Source organism: Talaromyces amestolkiae (assembly GCF_001896365.1).
Source record: "Talaromyces amestolkiae strain CIB chromosome Unknown scaffold14.1, whole genome shotgun sequence".
In the NCBI taxonomy this organism is placed as follows: Eukaryota; Fungi; Ascomycota; class Eurotiomycetes; order Eurotiales; family Trichocomaceae; genus Talaromyces; species Talaromyces amestolkiae.
In genome coordinates, this window is record NW_024468050.1 from 608,722 (window position 1) to 625,755 (window position 17,034).

The window sequence follows — 17,034 nt, forward strand, 5'->3', positions numbered from 1 at the left end:
CTCATCCTTTCGATTCTCACGTATGCTCTTCGATTGTATTGCAGAAAGAAGACAGGGCAAAGATTCGGGTGGGATGATAGCCTGATGGGGTGCAGGCTTTTGATATCGTTTGAGCCGGCGATCTGTGAATATTTGTGTAGGCATCGCGAGTTGCAGCCTACCTGTCAGAAATTTAATTCTGACGGGTTTCCAGTGCTACAAAATGGACTAGGACATCACAATTGCCATGTTCCGGAAGAGCAACAGCGGCGTTTTGCGGTGGTCAGTAGGTATCATCTCGAGCTCAGCTCGGTGGGTTTATTGATGACTTTTAGATCAGTTTTGCCCTGCAGCGAGCAAACCAACCCGCATTGGCCTGTATCAAGATATCTATTCTACTGTTTTATCTGCGCATCTTTGGGCAGAACAATATATTTCGCCGGGCTGCCTACATCAACATGGCGTACACGATTGGTTGGGCCATCTCAACCTGGATCGTCAATCTGACCGTATGCATCCCTATCGCATTTTAATACGATCGCACCATCAAAGGTGGTTCATGCAAAAACCAGGCTATTTCCGGGTCTGTTAACGGTGGATTGTCACTTCTCGGAGATGTTTCCATTCTTCTCCTCCCGGTGCCAATGATGTGGCACCTCAAGATGAATACGAGAAGGAAGATTGGGATCTGTGGTATCTTTATGCTTGGGTGCTTGTAAGTATTCTTCTTACCCTATACAGACGTTAATTGTGCCACGCGACTAAGATGAAAAGTACTTGTATCGCTAGCACCATCCGCATCGTCGAGCTTACACGCTTCGTACCTACGGAAGCTACCTACTCGCAGGATATGGGATCTTCACAAAGTGCTGAGGTTCGAGCTAACACTTCTGTCTCAGTCTACTCTTCAACATGAACAGACCTTGAAATGGGGGTTGCTGTAATATCCGGAAACCTACCCCTACTTGCTCCAGTCCTCGAACGCTTTCTTGGTAGGAATGCAAGCACAAGACGATATTACTATGGCTGAAGCGGCAGGGATGGTGATGGATTTGCCTTGAACTATCATCATGGTGGCTCTGTCAGCCGAGGCCGAGCAAAGAATATTGCAAGCTGGGAATCTACACCTCGTAATTTCAAACGTTTCAGTGATGCCAACCAAAGTGTACGGCCTGGAGTCGCGGATATAGAGTTGGAGGACAATGCCATACTCGTCAAGACACAGGTGGACGTCGTTTCAGACCCCGTCAACTCCGAAGGTGAGGTACGAACAACAATCGAGAGGAAAGCAAGAAATAAATGGCTGTAGATATTGTAGGCGGTGCTCCCTTGCATAGATTTCATCCAGATCTACGAAAAACTTTGATGCTTTCATCGAATAAGATGATACCAGTAATTTTAGAGCCAATATAACAGCTCCATGGCAATAACTCTTCCACTAATCATATTCCGAGCGAACTTACGCATGGAGATCCATTAAACAAATCTTGAAAAGCAATGGTATTGAGCAAGGCTAAAAGCAAAATGTATCATGCACGAAATGGAAAGAGAAAACGAGTGGACAGAGGATATCACAGATAATACAGTCTAGTCAAGGAAATCAAGAAAATCAAGGACGCAAGTTGGCTTAGTCACCATTAACCTTCTTAGGAACGACAGCGGCACCGTTAGTGCTAGCCTGCGGCATCTGCGCAAACCAGGCAGGAGGTGCAATGCCAGTCTGATCGTGGATAGTACTCAATAATGGAGGCAGGGACTGCATAATGTTGCGAATAGATGCAGTAGAGTCTGCTTCGCCCGCCGCGGAGCCGGTGTTCCAGGTAGTGATCTTGGGCTGCATGCCGTTGACGGCGACGGCGTTGGCCTTGGCCAGACGCTCGTACATGCCGGTTTCGATCATCTTGAATTGCAGGAAGCCTTGAGGGCCGCCAAGGGTTTCGACCATGGCCCTGTAGGCTTTAGCAGTCTCTTGGATACCCTCTGCTTCACGCTTTTGGCGGTAGTCTATGATCGTTAGTTCCAGTCCTTGGTCAAGGGATTAGGAGACGTACAGTATGCATCGGATTCCATCTTCTGCTTGTAGAACGCGGCATCAGCAGCCTTCTGCTCGGTATAGAACGCAGCATCAGCCTTCTGCTGCGCCGCCTCACGCGCAATCTTGCTCTTGGTAACATCCGTAGCACGCAAACGCTCGAGTTCCGTCTCTGCACGCTTCGACTCTACATTCTTCTGCAACTCCGCATCTCGCATCTCAGTCTGACGCTGAGCCCCAATCTTGGCCATACGAATGTCCCGCTCCAACTCGATCTGGCGGCTCGTCAACTCTGAGTCGGCTTTGGCCTTTTCGGCTTTACGTTTGGTCTCGAGCACGGCGGTCTCGGCATCGATTTTGGAGATTTCCTGCTTGGTGCGACCTTTCTTTTCGGCTTCACCGATTTCACCGCGCATGCGAGCTTCAGCGACATCGATTTTAGCTTGGTTGAGGGCACCTTCGTGGGCCTTGCGGCTGAGGAAGGCGAAGTATTCGCTTCCGGGGGTGTCTTGTAATTCTTTGACGTTGGCATTGTAGCTGCATTCGTTAGCCTGGATTATAAGAGGGAGAACTGGGAGCATACATTCGTAAACCAAATTGCTGCAATTCATTCTGGACGTTCTCGATGACTAGATTGAAACTTAGTTGTATTTCCTAGCCAAGTACTGGGAGGATGCTTACCCTTTGCCTTGAAAATCTGACGCTCCTTGAAAATCTCCTCCATGGTCATACTAGACACAATGACACGAGTCTCACCCTCGATGATACCCTTAACAATATCCTGAACATGATTGCGTCGAGCCGGTTGATTGACTTCATTCTTCTGCTGGCCGGTTCCATCCGCGTTTCCAGAGAGCAATAGAGCGTACTTTTTCAAAGCATCGAGTTCGTTGTCGGGACCAATAGTGAACACAGCCGGGAGAGCGAATTGCAATTTCTCGACTGTCATGGCCTGAAGGTTCAGGGAAAAGTCAAAGGGCATGACCGAGATTCGGGAGATCTGTGTAATCGTCAGTGGCAGGTTGATGCTGAGATGTAAGTGGCTGTACGCACCTTTTGCCATGGGTAGACCAGTGCCTTCTTGCAGATGCGTAAATCGTCAATACCGGCACCGGTAATGACGAGATACTCATTTGCGCTGGCAATATAGTACCGCATTTTGACTGATTATGTCTATAAGACTAAAGAGTAGGGGTATAGAAGACAAGAGGTTGATGTTGAAGTGCTGTCGCTTTGCGTCCACCAATAGTATACTGATGAAAGCCTGGTTGAAAAAAAAAGAGTATCAGTGCAAGCGACATCAAAGTCAATTTATAGGCACATAACGCGCGAATCCGAGGACAGCACAGCCTTGAGGGACTTTTCCCTTGGATTATCGCCAACCCTGAACCAAGACAAGGCAGTCTACCGGGCACTCCCAACCATGACCAAAAAGAGGCTGAAATTTCCTCACCATGGTCAGCAATGATCGAATCACCGCGATCGGGACGCCCCGTGCAATCACAAACCTTGGGATCTTTGCTCGTATGGAGCTACCCTCTGTCACCGCCTCACGCTATTGATTCCATGATCTTTCTGGTCTGGGGAGTTACACAACGTTCCCCGCTCGTATGCCAGAAATCGGTTGTCTGACGATCATTCGTCAATCGGCAAGGCTGTGCCGCTTGCCGGGAGGTATAAGGGAAGTGAGCTGGCGATATTCGGCAATGGAGGCGGCTTATTGGTTGGGGTCCACGTTATCCATTATTTTCCATCGAGTTTCGCTGCGGCTCCTATTCGACTCCACTTATCCTCCGATCGATAGAGCTGTTTAGTCCTGTTTCGTGCAGCTTGGTGTGTGGCTATGTGTGGTATTAAAGTTGGGATGGGAACACATGACCGAACACTAAAAGCTAATGAGAGCCGGGCGCAAGCTTCGGGGGCGGCGGCCTTAGTCCTAAGCCTGGCTAATTTCGTATGGCCATAAAATAACGCAAGGCTGATCTGTTCGGCATTCCGGCAGAAATGCCTCCTTCTACAAGAATTTGACTGAGATCGCCGGTCAAACATATGCTGATTGCTGGACTAGTGCCGATTTGATAATGTCACTTTTATTGTGGTACATGCACCACTATCAACTAACCACACGCAAGTAACGCATATACTTCTTTCTGCCAATAAGCCTCATACTAAAGTGTAGAAAACTGCTCCCAACTTCTGCTCGATTAAGGTGTTGATGATTCCTGACCATGTCGAAATCATCATTTAATCCACAACCAGAGGATCCTGTACCATCGTATGAAGAGAGCACAGGATCCTCTACTGCCACTGCGTGGACCCCAGCTACGTTGCATCAACAACTGGACGATACCCGACTAACTCGAGTCCGCAACATCATATCAACCTACGTCGACCCCCTTCTTGCTGTGCAGGGTGCTTCTGGTATCTACAAGACCATCTTCCTTTTGGTTCCATCAAACGTGGACTCGCTGCAACAGCAGTATGCACCTGATTACTCGTCGTCATACTCGCCACCACCCAAAGAGCCAGAAGTGGTAGGATTCTCGACCACAGATGTCGTCAAACTTATCCGTCTCAAGGGGGAAGAAAATACAGTCGAGTTCTGGAGACAGCGTGCCGTCATGGAAGAGCTGGCGACTAATCTGCGCATGCGACTGAAGATGAGCGGGCACCGTGTGGAGGAGGAAACGGTTGACTCACCGCCACCGCCGCCTCCCACCACAACGCAGGAGCCATCCACTGCCGTAAAAGAGAAGAAGTCAGGCGGATGGTTTAGATCCAAGCCGAAGAAAGCAGAGAAATCAAAGTCGCTGTGGGAGACTACGGCTCCCAGTGAAGCGACTATAGTCGATCAAAAATTGGGCTGGCGGGCTACGCATGAGGGCCTTCCCAGCAACACCCCCAGCGACAAGCCATTGAGTAGAGGCACGGTGCGCGTACTTGTCGAGTGGAAGGAGATCTGTCTTCGGGTTGAGAATGCAGTTGGGCTGTATGACACGCAGAAGGGGTATGGAATTTGCCTGTCTGTCGAGGTGGGAGCTTGATTAGACGTACACTTATACCTTGATGGTTAGTAGTAGAACTGGACTATGAAAATGACATCCTTTGAAGATTTGCTGGGGTTGATGTCGTGGAAGTAAGCTAATTGAAGAGAGATGAAAAGAACAACAGAAGAACGAAACAAACAGTGCAAACATCATCTCCACCACAAAAGACGCAAGACGACGAACTATTCCACTTTTGTCCTTGGATCTCAAATCAATACTCCAACAACTATTCTGACGCTCTGATCTGTTCGCTTTGATATCTGGTCAAACCTAGATCTACCTGTTCTTGCAGCATCTTGACTCAGTAAGTGTTCCCCTGAGCTCCCTGCAAGACATCTGTCTCGAGTGCGGGACAATGCATGTGATAGCCGCAAAGATCGAGGGGCTGCATGTATGAGTCTATGGATGAAGATAATTCTATGACATTTATCTATTGTATCCTTCTATTTGAGCCTGGATACTGTTTCTCCTCTTTGCTTCATTCGTGTCTCTACTGTTGTCAACAGTACGAACAATATGACATCATGTCTTTATGCTTCATCCTCAACCCCTCCATACCATACACATCTTGATACACCACATTGGTGTCGGAACTGCAAACACTAACCCCAAACAGATACCTAAACTGAAACATCATCATGCCACCCGCATCTCCATTGGCAATTGCCACCTCCTCGGTGCAAAGACTTATCAAAGAAGAAGCATCCTATCACCGCGAGCTCGAGCAACAGACCAAACGCCTCCAGAAGCTCGAATCCGAGGGCCCAGGTGCCGATGATGAAGGAAATCATGCTTTTTTGGTGAAGCAGGAGGTTTGTCTTTTACTGTCGAGATCTTGTATTTGCTGATCCTAATATATGTACAGCGCCAAGCTGTCGACGAGACCAAGGCAGTGTTTCCCATGCTGAAAGAGAAGATTTCGGATGCTGTTGCCAAACTTGAGCACTTGATTGTTAGTATCTTTCCATCTACAAGGCTCGAGGCCGGAAAGTACTGATCATTTTCCACAGGTTGAAGAAGGAAACAAGGGAGATAATAGCAACGTTGAGCAACTAACTGCTGCTAAAGAAGCCATTTCGAAAGCCAAAACTGCTATCAGAGAGATTGCTTAAATATGCTAATTCATGAAATAATGCATGAAATGTTCACGTTCAGATTTGTTGTCCAACCAACGCCATTACCATACCCCATCTTTAAAGAATCCGGCTAATATAATAAAATCAAAATACGATGGCAAACGATGATCATGTTGTGTCCATCTTTTCATCTCGTTCATCGGCTTCCCCCTCTTCCAATTCATCAACCTCTCCCTCATCCGCCATGTCCACATCCTCGCCCTTCTCCTCAGTCATCGACATCGACTGTCTCAACGGCGATGCTGCACCCGCCGTCTCCGCCTGTAATCTATCCGCTTGTAGTTTCAGGCTAGGAGGAGGAGCAGAATCCTCCGACTCTGGACGCGGAGAATTGACTCCACTAACCCGCCCCTTTGTCGACGACTCATCCTCATCTCCTCCCTCGCCATCACCTTCCTGCATTCCTTCCCTGCGCTCAACTTCCTCCTTCTCGTCACGAATGAGGCGACGTAGTTGCATGCCTTCATCCACGATACGACCGAATTGTTCCCTTCGCTCCGACCAGGTCTTGGCGTACTCTTTACTCTCTTTCTCTAGTTCCAGAATCTCGACTTGCAGTTTCTCCAGGTTCGATCTTTGATCTTCACGCGGGCGGAGTAGACGGTTACTCGTAATCTTTTCCGTAAGGTTATCGTATGTCTTGCGCAGATTCAGAGTGTTTTGCGCGGCTTCGAGTTGTACGCGGAGTTCAACGGTGTTGTCGCGCACATCCTGCGCAGTAGACTGAATACGTATTTTTTCAGCCGCATATCGCTCTCGTTCCTTTTCATTGTTTTTCAACAAGAATTGGATCCGTGCTATGCTGCTTTCGAAGGCGGCAAAGTCAAGGGTCACGGCTTCTTTGAATTGTCGCCATTCTTCGATCTTCTTCTGTTGATGGGTTTCTGCGGCAGTCGCTTCATCTTCTGCGTCGCCGGTCTCTGGAGGGGGTGTAGGAGGGAGGGAGAGAGGACTTGTGATCAGGGAGTCGCTGGATAGAAGTCGTTTTGTGATGCGTTTGAATGGTTTTTCTTCGACGTTGAGGAGGCGCGACTTGTGGAGGGCGTCTGTTCTTGTTTAGTAATCAAGAAACCTGCACAACTTGATAACTCACCTTCTTCCTCTTGGTTTAGTAAATTATAGGACGCCATATTGTCTGATGCTCCACGATCAAATGGTGGCAGTTGTGAAGATGAAGTTGTTAGCGTCCGCGGATCTGCCTTAGTTTGTTGCTTTGTTGAAGCTCGCGCCCCACCAAGCGTTGTCCTTCTTTATTCTTCCTTTCTTCTTGTATGCTCCGCGACGCCAACTGGAGTTTCCCGGGGGCTACTCCCCATTGTTTGCTGTTTTGATTCGATTGATTCTTCCTGTCGCGACATTGATTTGTCTTCGACCATCACCGCTCGTTGCCGATCGCGTGCTTCGTCCATTTCGCTGATTGAAGCTTCCCAGCCTTATCGCCGAAGAGGAGATAAACAGTGAATCACATCGGATTGTTGTCCAGCATTTGTCGCTGTCATTCAATGGCTGCAGGCTGCTATGCCTTTACAACTATCCGTCTCAATTCCAACTCTATGATTGAACCAAATCGATCCAGCAACCATAATAATGGCGGAGGTAGTCTCGGGGCTCCTAGTGGGCCAACGGTTCAGTTCACTCGAAGAATTCAAATCAGCGATACGCAATATCTCCGTCCGTCAACATTGGGATCTTCGAGTCGTGCGTAGCAACAAGAAGAGCGTCGTTTTGGGGTGTCGATCGTCAGCCAATTGCTACTTTCGCGTTGTGTGTCGCGCGAATAAGAATGCAACGTATATTACGAGTTTACAGGATACACATAGCTGTCGACGGAATCTGGCTTCACCTGGCTCGACGCCGGCTCGGTCAGAGGCATCGCATGTACGGTTTTTGTTGAACGAGATTCCCAAATTGTTTGATATGAAGAGCAAAATTAAGGGGCAGGATGTGGTGGATGCTGTTAAACGGTATCATGGTTATGATATTTCGATGCGACAAGCACAACGCGCTTTGACTAAGCTGCAACCTCGGCAGTCAAGAGGAGGACACGCACAATTAGCTGATCATGAAGACCATGATATCACGCATGAGCCGTCATCGTCAGTCCGAGTCAACAATGATACTTCGTTTGATCCTTTAGGTGATGACCGCGGCTGGCCCGAGAATGGTCTTTCTACGACACTGATGGAAGACGATAGCATTGATCAAGATGATTCTCCCACAGAGACGACTGCAGCTGCGATGGTTCGCGTGCAGCAAAACAATCCGTCTCTGGCTGCGATCTCACACCATGCTCAACCCGGACCGTCTAATACTCGATCTCTTTCAGTCTCGACCATGTCTCATCACGCCTCGCAAATTGCGCCTCTTCAAGCAAGTGCACAGGGTCCCTATGTCCAGCCAATTCAATTACCTGTTCCTCCTAGCCCTCCCAAAACGCAGAACTTGCCTTCGCTTCGCCACCCTCATTCTCAGTCTCATGCACAAACTCGACCGCAACCTCCTCCTCCGCATCATCAACAACCAGCCCACACAGGCCATCCGGTCGCCGCTCAATTAGTACTTACAAACTTCAAAATCGAATTTACATGCACATCATGTGGTGCTTTAAATCAGAGCTTCTTCCCGAACCAGGGCAACGTCACGGGTAGTAACTATCTTCCACCAGCAGGAACGCATGGCATGGCCCCTTCTGGTACTTCGGGTGCTGCTCAGCCTTCAGTTGCTACTAATGGCCGTTTATCGATGGATGGAGTAGCTGCTAACACGACAGCTGATGCTGTTGCGGCTGCTGGATTCGGAGAGACTGATTATCAAGCGAGCGCAGCTTCGCACGGTCGCGAGATACCTCCATGGGGAGGTGGTCTGGATGTTTCTATTCCTCCTCCGAACACATAATCCATCAAATGCTCATATAAGACCCCACAAATCTCTCAATACATAGTCGACAAAAAAGACGGTTCCTTCACGATACTCACTATATACCTTACGGAACCTCAAAGCTAACGAATAACGAAATATCAGGGAAAAGCGATAGCAACGGAATGGATATTCAGGGGTGTGTCAGGTTAGTCTGGACTGGACTTGACCGGGCGTTTTTACTGTTATTTTCTTTTTAACTAATTTTCAATCTGTCCATACTTCATATATGACAAAATAGGGGGAATATTTTTCGGTTCGTGGCGTTTCTTGTTGGATTGTGTATGTATTGCTTCCTTATTTGGATTCTTTTTTCCCTGGTTGATAAGCGATTTACTTGGGTATTTTTGAGAATAAATTTCCTGAAGAAAGACCATGATGATCTGATAATGTTCTAGATCGTAACAGGCCTATTTTAAATTTGACCGAGTGGGCGGATTGTGCCTAAGGCCTAAAATGCCATGAGGCCTTACATCTCCACCCTCGCATCTTCACCCCTGTGGATGCAGCCTATGACATAACCTCGAATGACCAGAATCGAGTATCAATGAGATTCAGATATCATGCTTTCAATCCTAGAGCCTTTGCTGGGCAGAGCATGCAGTGCTGATAAGATCAACGCAACACGAAAGAACCCAGACATCTCTGTTCTATGGTTTCATTTCTTGAGAACAGCTTTACTTAGGGCTTTGTTACTAGGTTCTTTGTATAGTTTGTGTAACACCTCGTACAGATTTGAAGGCACGTGTACTCTGCAAGTCCTGCGCAGGCTTAAATGTGGGCTTGCTCCTGTGTAGAACTGTATTTCTTTAGCCCATTCTTGTTATATCCTTATTAGCTAACTGACTCAAACCTGGCTCAGTCACATAAATTGTCACCCCATACTATCTTCTCTTACTTCTAGTTCTTGGGGCAGTACATTGTTGACTATATAGGTATAAAAAGCATGAGGTCTTGGTCTCACCTGAACTTTGTGTGACAAGTGCCATTTCTGTACAACTTTACAAACAAAGGAAAACACCGTCAACAAAGATGCGTCTCTTCTGGCAAGACGACTGCAGGACAGACTTCAAAGGTGCTGGCGGCTGTCACACCAGTTGACCCTGGACTGAGGTTGCTGACGCAGCTTATCTCTATGACTACCCCGGGGAAGGTGTATAGAAATTTCATCTTATCCTTCACCTTCGCTTGATACCAGAAAAATACTTGAACTAACTATTACATCTGTCTCATCTTATCTTGTCGCTAAGAGTCATCTCATCTTCACCTTAATTCTTTTCCTCTTACTTTGACGATAGTTACACTTCCCTGAGATATTACCACAATGGCTGATCTCAGCACTATCGTCATGGTGACCCTTGTGAGCATCCTTGCTGGGCTATTGTATCTCCTGCTGTCAATTGGCAGCAGAGACTCACGCTTGCCTCCTGGTCAGTGGCCCTCTCTAGAAGCTTGCATTTGATGTGACAACTGACTAGGTGATAAGGACCTGCAACAGTGCCCATCCTTGGAAATATTCCCCAGCTCCCTAAGAAACAGCCGTTTCTCAAGTGAGCCACCAACTTGATTGTTCAATATGTGGAAGTAAGAACTGACAGAAAACTCAGATTCACTGAACTTGCTAAAATATACGGTGGTCTATTCACTATAAAAGCTGGACCAAGCACTATTGCCATCATCACTGACAGGAAAATCGCACGTGAAGTCTTTGATCAAAAAAGCTCCATCTCCAGCAACCGCCCTCCCGCGTATGTGGGTAATGAAATTATAGGAGACCACGATCAACCTCTTTTCATGCCATATGGACCGAGATGGCGCGTAAATCGAAAGGTTTTTCACCAGAATTTCATGGAAAGCATTGTTGAGAATGACTACATGAAGATTGCGCACGCCGAGGCTTCCCAGATGCTCCGAGACTTTGTGCTTGATTCCGAACATTATATGGATCACCCACGGCGCTTTGGGAACAGCATCATGATGTGTATCAGTAAGCCAGACATTCGACTATTATACATTGTACTTTTCGTTGACATCAAGAACAGTATTTGGGATACGGGCTGCTTCAGTTGACACACCCCATCTGCATCGCGTTTTCGACACCATTGAGCACATTGACGAGATCCTCCGGATCGGTGCTACACCTCCAGTCGACATCTTCCCATGGTTGAAATACGTTCCTCAGAGTCTGCTTGGTAACTGGATCTCTCGCGCCAAGGAAGTCAAACGTATCTTCCTTGCCACATTCATGGCTGGGTTTGATCATGTCAAAAATCGTCGAAAGAGGCTTAGTGTCCGTAACTCGTTCATTGATCGGCTACTAGATGATGAGAAGCTGGTTTTCACTGATCATCGACTTGCCTTTCTTGCTGGGGGACTCTTGCTAGCTGGTTCGGATACGACTGCTACCATGGTTGTGTGCTTTATGCAGGCGATGGTCAAATGGCCCGAGTTTGCGCGTAGAGCTCAGAAGCAGATTGATGCAATTGTAGGCGAGGATCGGACACCAACTTGGGCAGATTACAAAGATCTTCCGTATGTGATGGCTATTGTCAAGGAATGTATGCGATGGCGACCTGCTACTCCTCTGGGAATTCCACACTATCTTGACGAAGGTATCCAATCCCTGTTCCAGATTCCATTTTATCCCTGCTGATTGAACAGATTACTGGATCGATGGCAAACTCTTACCAAAAGGCACGACTCTTATTCTCAACGTCTGGGGCCTTCACCATGACGAGGAATACTTTCCCAGTCCAGATACCTTCAACCCCGAGCGCTACCTAGACAAGACCCTACTCGCCGCCCACTACGTCAATTCGTCTGACTACGCGAATCGTGACCACTACGGATACGGAGTTGGTCGTCGCGTTTGTCCAGGACTTCATCTCGCAGATCGAAACATGTTTGTAGCCATGGCCAAGTTGCTTTGGGCATTTAACTTTGAGAAGTTCATTGATCCCGTTACTGGAAATGTGGCTGAGCCTGACTTGGATATTGTAACGGGCTACAACAGTGACGGGCTTGTCATGTTTGCCAATCCATTCAAGTTGAAGGTTATACTCCGCTCTGAGGCTAGACGTGAGACCATCATGCGTGAGTTTGCACGCGCTGAAAGCGAGGTTTTTGCAAAGTACGATGAGAAGATCGATGAATGATCGCCTGTCAATTGGAGTACTCAATGAGATGGTTAAATTAACCGGTGAACTTCATTATCGATAACTTAGGGTGGTGATCATAGCTATCTAGTTGGATTTCACTGACAGACATGTGTCAAAGGATGTGAGTCATATTTTTGCTGGCGTGGGCTGTATAGACTGTTCACGTTCCTTATCTGGCCGATCCCTCCAGATGCCGTATCACCGTTTATGGAGAATCCCACAACGGCCAATTATATAACAGGGAGATGATTACAAAAAAGTATACAAAACAAAAAAAATAGTCCACTAGTGCGATCTCAACGATTCCCACATTCTCACGTATTGATTCATGGCCAAACCTGCACTAGTCCTGCACCAATTCTTACACCAATATTGCGCTTCAACTTGCGCACCAACTCCACACCACTTCTTACCAATTTGTACGTCACACCTCGTCAACGCATACATAAACTGACTCCGATTCACCCGTTATACACCAATTTGCAGTGGACGACCCCTATTTGACAATCACAACGCGCCTACTCTTATGCCTTCTTCTCTTCTACTACCACTTGATCTTCTGTTGGAATCGACTCGCTTGGGGCATACAGGTCTACCTGACGCATTGGTCCCTTGAACCAGCGATGAGCCCAAAGGACCCACGATCCCAGTGTAGCAACCAGTACTATCCCTACCGCCACCGGGGTGTAGTTGAGCGTTTGTTCAGTGACCGGATTTGCAGTAGGGAGGCAAAACACAACAGTGATGAAAAGAACCTGAAACACGTTAACAAACGTAAACTACCATTAGAAAAAGATCTTGGTAGACCCACCCAAAGACAGGCAATTAGACCAATAAACCAGGAAAACTTTCCCAGGCTAAAAGGACCCTTTGCAAAGTTGGACGGCCAGATAACAGCAATCAGAATAGGCATTGCATAACTTAGATACAATCCAATTGTAGCGATACTGGTTGCTGCCGAAAAAGCAACCGAGCTACCTAGCGACGGCAAGGCAAGGCAAAAGGCTAGAAACGCGGCCAGCCACACAGTCCTAATAGGGCTTCTAAATCGTTTATCAACATGGTCAAAGAATCGCGGCAAGGCTCCATCACGAGAAAATGCAAACATCATGCGGCTGTTGCTTGTAAGGCTAAAGAGGCCACAGTGCCAGACACAGAGAATGATGATGCTTATCAGACCGAGGGCGCCGGACTCGCCGAAAACGTCAACGAATATCTTGAAGACAGGTTGACCATAGTTCTGAGTTGGATCTACCGTAGCAGCAAAATCCTGAATTGAGAAAAGAAGGCAAAGTAGGAGGAAGAATCCAAAGATAGCGGAGACGCCGATAGACATGAGAACGCCAATGGGGGCGTTCCAATCAGCGCGGTGTGTTTCTTCGGACAGATGAGCAGAAGCGTCAAATCCTGAAGTAAATTAAGCAAACAAGTCAGTCTTTGTGTTGTTACTGATAGGTATATAGGTAGAGGAAATCATGCCCGTGATTGTATATTGACTGAGGAGAATGCCGCAGATGGCAACGTACGCCGGCGATGCTCTTACCGACCAGCCCGGGTTCCCGGTTCCCTGATAAACAGTCAAAAAAAGCCCTGCTCCTTATATTAGTTGAAAGATAACACTTACATCATAGAAGTGTTGGAAAACCTCGGCCCCAGTTTGATGTGTGGGAGCCTTTGCGACAACTGCAATCGCCAAACTAGCCACGCCTAAGCTATGGAGTATGATTGATGTGACATTGAGATATCGTAGCACATGGACCCCAAAAGTATTAACAAGCGCATGACTGACTAGAATGGCTGCGTATATGCCGATTGTATTCCCTGCTGTTGGCACAAAGTCCGTTTTGATTGTCGCCGCCGTCGCAATGAGGCCTGCGCATCCGAAACTGATTCCGGTCGTAACTGCAAACTAGAAGATTAACCAAATTAATAAATCTGACCATTCAAAAGCAGTCAGTTTTAGACTTACTTGTCCGACGAAATTGAACCATCCAGTCAACCAAGAGAAAAAGGCGCTATACTTTTGGGGAGCGAGTATCGCAGCCCAGAAATATGGTCCCCCACTAGTCGGAATCGCAGATACAATCTCTGCCATACTTAATCCGACAAAAAAGGTCATAAATGAAACGATGATCCAACCGAACGCCATGACGCTCGGACCTCCGGTGTTGAGTCCATAACTGTTCGATTTAGTTAGCAAACGTCTGGACAGTAGGCGAGTGGGTTTTCACCTGAAAAGCGTGGTGATACCGGTGATGACACTCTGGATTTGAAAGTATTAGTATAACCATTTTCCTTCTTTCCACAAGTTGGTGGGAACTTTTATCTCACAATGATGGAAAATGACACACCAAAATTGTGCATCAGCTTCCAGTCACGCTTTAGTTCCTGCTTGTATCCAAGCTGAGCCAAACGGCTCTCATCGCGAATATCAACCGCCGTCTTTGCTTCCGGCATTGTCGTAATGGATATAATAATGCTGCGGGCGAAAGCTGAACATTTTCTGGGTAACTTAAGGGCAGGACTTGACTCTTATTAATAACACTGTCAGGTAAGTAGCTAAGTAGACAATGCCACGACGTGACTGGGTGATAAAGACCATTGAATTAGGCTTTCAGCGATAGCTTATCAAGCCCTAGTAGCAGTGGACTACGCCAAGTCTTGCCTATGTAGGAATAGGTCTCCTGACCACAAGCTTGGTCTTATCAGTGGGAAACGAGGCGATGGGTCGGAGGAGGCTCCTAGACCATATTGCAGATACTCCGTGCGCTTATGCAACAACAACGTGTGTCAAGTTAGTATGTAGTTATCTAACCGTGCCGTCCGGCGCACCCACACGGCCCCCGCGATGTAGGTGCGCGACAATAAAACGTCAATAAATACACTAAAACTGAATATTCTCGTCAAAGCCATCTCTGCTCCGACTTAGTGTCGGTGTGGAGAATATAGATGACTTGAAGGATGACCTACTGCGGGGATTCGAATCACTGCTAAGTACTACGTAGCTGAATCAGAATGGTAGAGAGGGAAGAATAACATATCGTTGTATCCTTCAAACAATGCAAACATTGCCTGGAGATAATACAGCGCTATCATCACGTGATCTTATCAACCTGCCACTGTCCACCGCCCCAGCCTGAACTATTCAAATGACGAAGCCTCGCCGTTGCGACTCGACAATATCTGCCTACACTTTGTTTATGGTAAGACTCTAGCCTACTCAAGGATATATATACAGACATTGTTTTCATGTTTCGACAATCACCATCGCTCCGTCTGTTCTTACACATTATACCGCCTTGATACAATCTAGACCCGTCTTGTTGATCGATTGATCCTTATCGAAGAAGCCGAGTGTTCCAGTTCCATGCTTAGTTGATCGCTTTGTGTTGTCAGTATGCCGGCGCGGTCACTGCTTGCGATAAGCACGCGGGTCGCTGTGCAGAATGTTAGAAGTACGTTCTCGCCATATGTAGTAATGGGTACGAAAAGCTGATTTGTTAGGTTTGACGGACATCGGGAATATCCCGTACTCGCTGGCGAGGCCTTTTTTGATCAAAGTCGAGAGTCCGAAGCAATTGGTAAGTTTGATGTCGGTTCTTCTAAGTATGATCAGGACATGAGCTAACTCGACGGTAGAGAGAGCTCGAAAAAAATTCCCCACACATAATGGCGGACGATCGCGAACTATGGCTAGACTTTATCAAACGCGACATCCCTCAATGGGAACAATACGACATCCCTTCGGAATCCGACAGCTGGTACGACATCTACTGCGACTTACTCGACCAAGTGCAACGCGAAGTTGAAGAAGGCGCCCTACAGCTCAAACAAGCAGTCGATAAATTCTATTCGGATAAAGCCAGCAACGCGGCTGTTTTGGTCAAGGATACGAGTCGTCTACCCAAGCCTAAGCGGAGGATTTATACGGGCAGTAGTGGCACAAGATCGGAACCGAAGAAAAATAGTATCTTCAGTAGCAAGAGGAACAAGGTGCTAGCTGTGCCGACGCATCAGTTGCATAGTGGTGCATCGAGGATCAATCGTGTGCCGCAGTGGTTAGTGGATGAGCATAAACAAGCACCGGCATCTACCCCTGCGACGGCTGCGTCGAGGCCAGTGCCGAAATCTTCTGCTGGTGCCGGCGGACCAGCTCAAAAACTAGTGGCTCCTCGACGACCGATAATAAAGCGACCGACTTCATCTGTACCGGCGAATGGCGGCGCAAAACCCGACATAGCTCAAGGCAGCCGGCCAATCGTACCTAGGAAACGCGATCATGACGGATCTCCGCCTCGGATACAGTCAGGTCGTGCCGATTCGGCTGGCTCGCCATCAGTTCGTCAGTCGCCAATGTCACCTGCCGCGAAACCTCTCGTTAGAAAGCGTCCTGCGGCAAGTCAGCCAAATATATTCATGCCAAAGAAGCGGAGGTCCTGATTTTTGTGAAACATTTTCACGTGATGTTTGAGCGTTGAGCAAGATTTGGTCGTGTTTTGTGTACTATCATTTTCATTACTTGCATAGCATTCGGCGTTTTCAATACAAGTATAAATCATAGACTGGAGTCTTGGATACCACGGAGTTGCATATATGCGATACTGATCTGCTTTGATTTGTATTTACTTGGAACTACACAAACACTTTGTGAGCTGCTGAGATATATAGAAGCTTGAATTGGCTTTAATTTCGAAAAAATGCATCGGTCATAATATATCATAAGAGTCTATTACAAGCTTGGTCCACATCATGAGTAAGATGAATCA

General features: G+C 47.4%; 8 protein-coding genes across 8 annotated transcripts; 5 read left to right on the forward strand and 3 right to left on the reverse strand.

Moving 5' to 3' along the window:
• Nucleotides 1–1,606: 1,606 nt before the first annotated feature.
• BHQ10_007167 (uncharacterized protein) lies at nucleotides 1,607–3,169 on the reverse strand (the record flags this gene model as incomplete). Its single annotated transcript, XM_040879833.1, has 5 exons — nucleotides 1,607–1,983; nucleotides 2,031–2,548; nucleotides 2,595–2,640; nucleotides 2,693–3,011; nucleotides 3,065–3,169. 5 exons carry the CDS (start codon nucleotides 3,167–3,169, stop codon nucleotides 1,607–1,609), a joined length of 1,365 nt encoding a protein of 454 aa, XP_040735671.1.
• A 1,070-nt stretch (nucleotides 3,170–4,239) lies between these two features.
• BHQ10_007168 (uncharacterized protein) lies at nucleotides 4,240–5,055 on the forward strand (the record flags this gene model as incomplete). Its single annotated transcript, XM_040879834.1, has 1 exon — nucleotides 4,240–5,055. The coding sequence occupies one exon, from the start codon at nucleotides 4,240–4,242 to the stop codon at nucleotides 5,053–5,055; it is 816 nt and encodes a 271-aa protein (XP_040735672.1).
• A 641-nt stretch (nucleotides 5,056–5,696) lies between these two features.
• BHQ10_007169 (uncharacterized protein) lies at nucleotides 5,697–6,170 on the forward strand (the record flags this gene model as incomplete). Its single annotated transcript, XM_040879835.1, has 3 exons — nucleotides 5,697–5,870; nucleotides 5,924–6,010; nucleotides 6,069–6,170. 3 exons carry the CDS (start codon nucleotides 5,697–5,699, stop codon nucleotides 6,168–6,170), a joined length of 363 nt encoding a protein of 120 aa, XP_040735673.1.
• Nucleotides 6,171–6,302: 132 nt separating this feature from the next.
• On the reverse strand, nucleotides 6,303–7,324 carry BHQ10_007170 (uncharacterized protein; the record flags this gene model as incomplete). The annotated part of the gene is made up of 2 exons (XM_040879837.1): nucleotides 6,303–7,240; nucleotides 7,288–7,324. 2 exons carry the CDS (start codon nucleotides 7,322–7,324, stop codon nucleotides 6,303–6,305), a joined length of 975 nt encoding a protein of 324 aa, XP_040735674.1.
• Nucleotides 7,325–7,781: 457 nt separating this feature from the next.
• Nucleotides 7,782–9,089, forward strand: BHQ10_007171 (uncharacterized protein; the record flags this gene model as incomplete). The annotated part of the gene is made up of 1 exon (XM_040879838.1): nucleotides 7,782–9,089. One exon carries the CDS (start codon nucleotides 7,782–7,784, stop codon nucleotides 9,087–9,089), a length of 1,308 nt encoding a protein of 435 aa, XP_040735675.1.
• Nucleotides 9,090–10,434: 1,345 nt separating this feature from the next.
• Nucleotides 10,435–12,265, forward strand: BHQ10_007172 (uncharacterized protein; the record flags this gene model as incomplete). The annotated part of the gene is made up of 5 exons (XM_040879839.1): nucleotides 10,435–10,540; nucleotides 10,597–10,660; nucleotides 10,718–11,097; nucleotides 11,153–11,722; nucleotides 11,772–12,265. 5 exons carry the CDS (start codon nucleotides 10,435–10,437, stop codon nucleotides 12,263–12,265), a joined length of 1,614 nt encoding a protein of 537 aa, XP_040735676.1.
• Nucleotides 12,266–12,792: 527 nt separating this feature from the next.
• On the reverse strand, nucleotides 12,793–14,725 carry BHQ10_007173 (uncharacterized protein; the record flags this gene model as incomplete). Its single annotated transcript, XM_040879840.1, has 7 exons — nucleotides 12,793–13,023; nucleotides 13,080–13,675; nucleotides 13,766–13,835; nucleotides 13,893–14,177; nucleotides 14,238–14,448; nucleotides 14,500–14,531; nucleotides 14,600–14,725. 7 exons carry the CDS (start codon nucleotides 14,723–14,725, stop codon nucleotides 12,793–12,795), a joined length of 1,551 nt encoding a protein of 516 aa, XP_040735677.1.
• Nucleotides 14,726–15,665: 940 nt separating this feature from the next.
• Nucleotides 15,666–16,708, forward strand: BHQ10_007174 (uncharacterized protein; the record flags this gene model as incomplete). Its single annotated transcript, XM_040879841.1, has 3 exons — nucleotides 15,666–15,723; nucleotides 15,773–15,849; nucleotides 15,908–16,708. The coding sequence occupies 3 exons, from the start codon at nucleotides 15,666–15,668 to the stop codon at nucleotides 16,706–16,708; spliced, it is 936 nt and encodes a 311-aa protein (XP_040735678.1).
• Nucleotides 16,709–17,034: the final 326 nt, after the last annotated feature.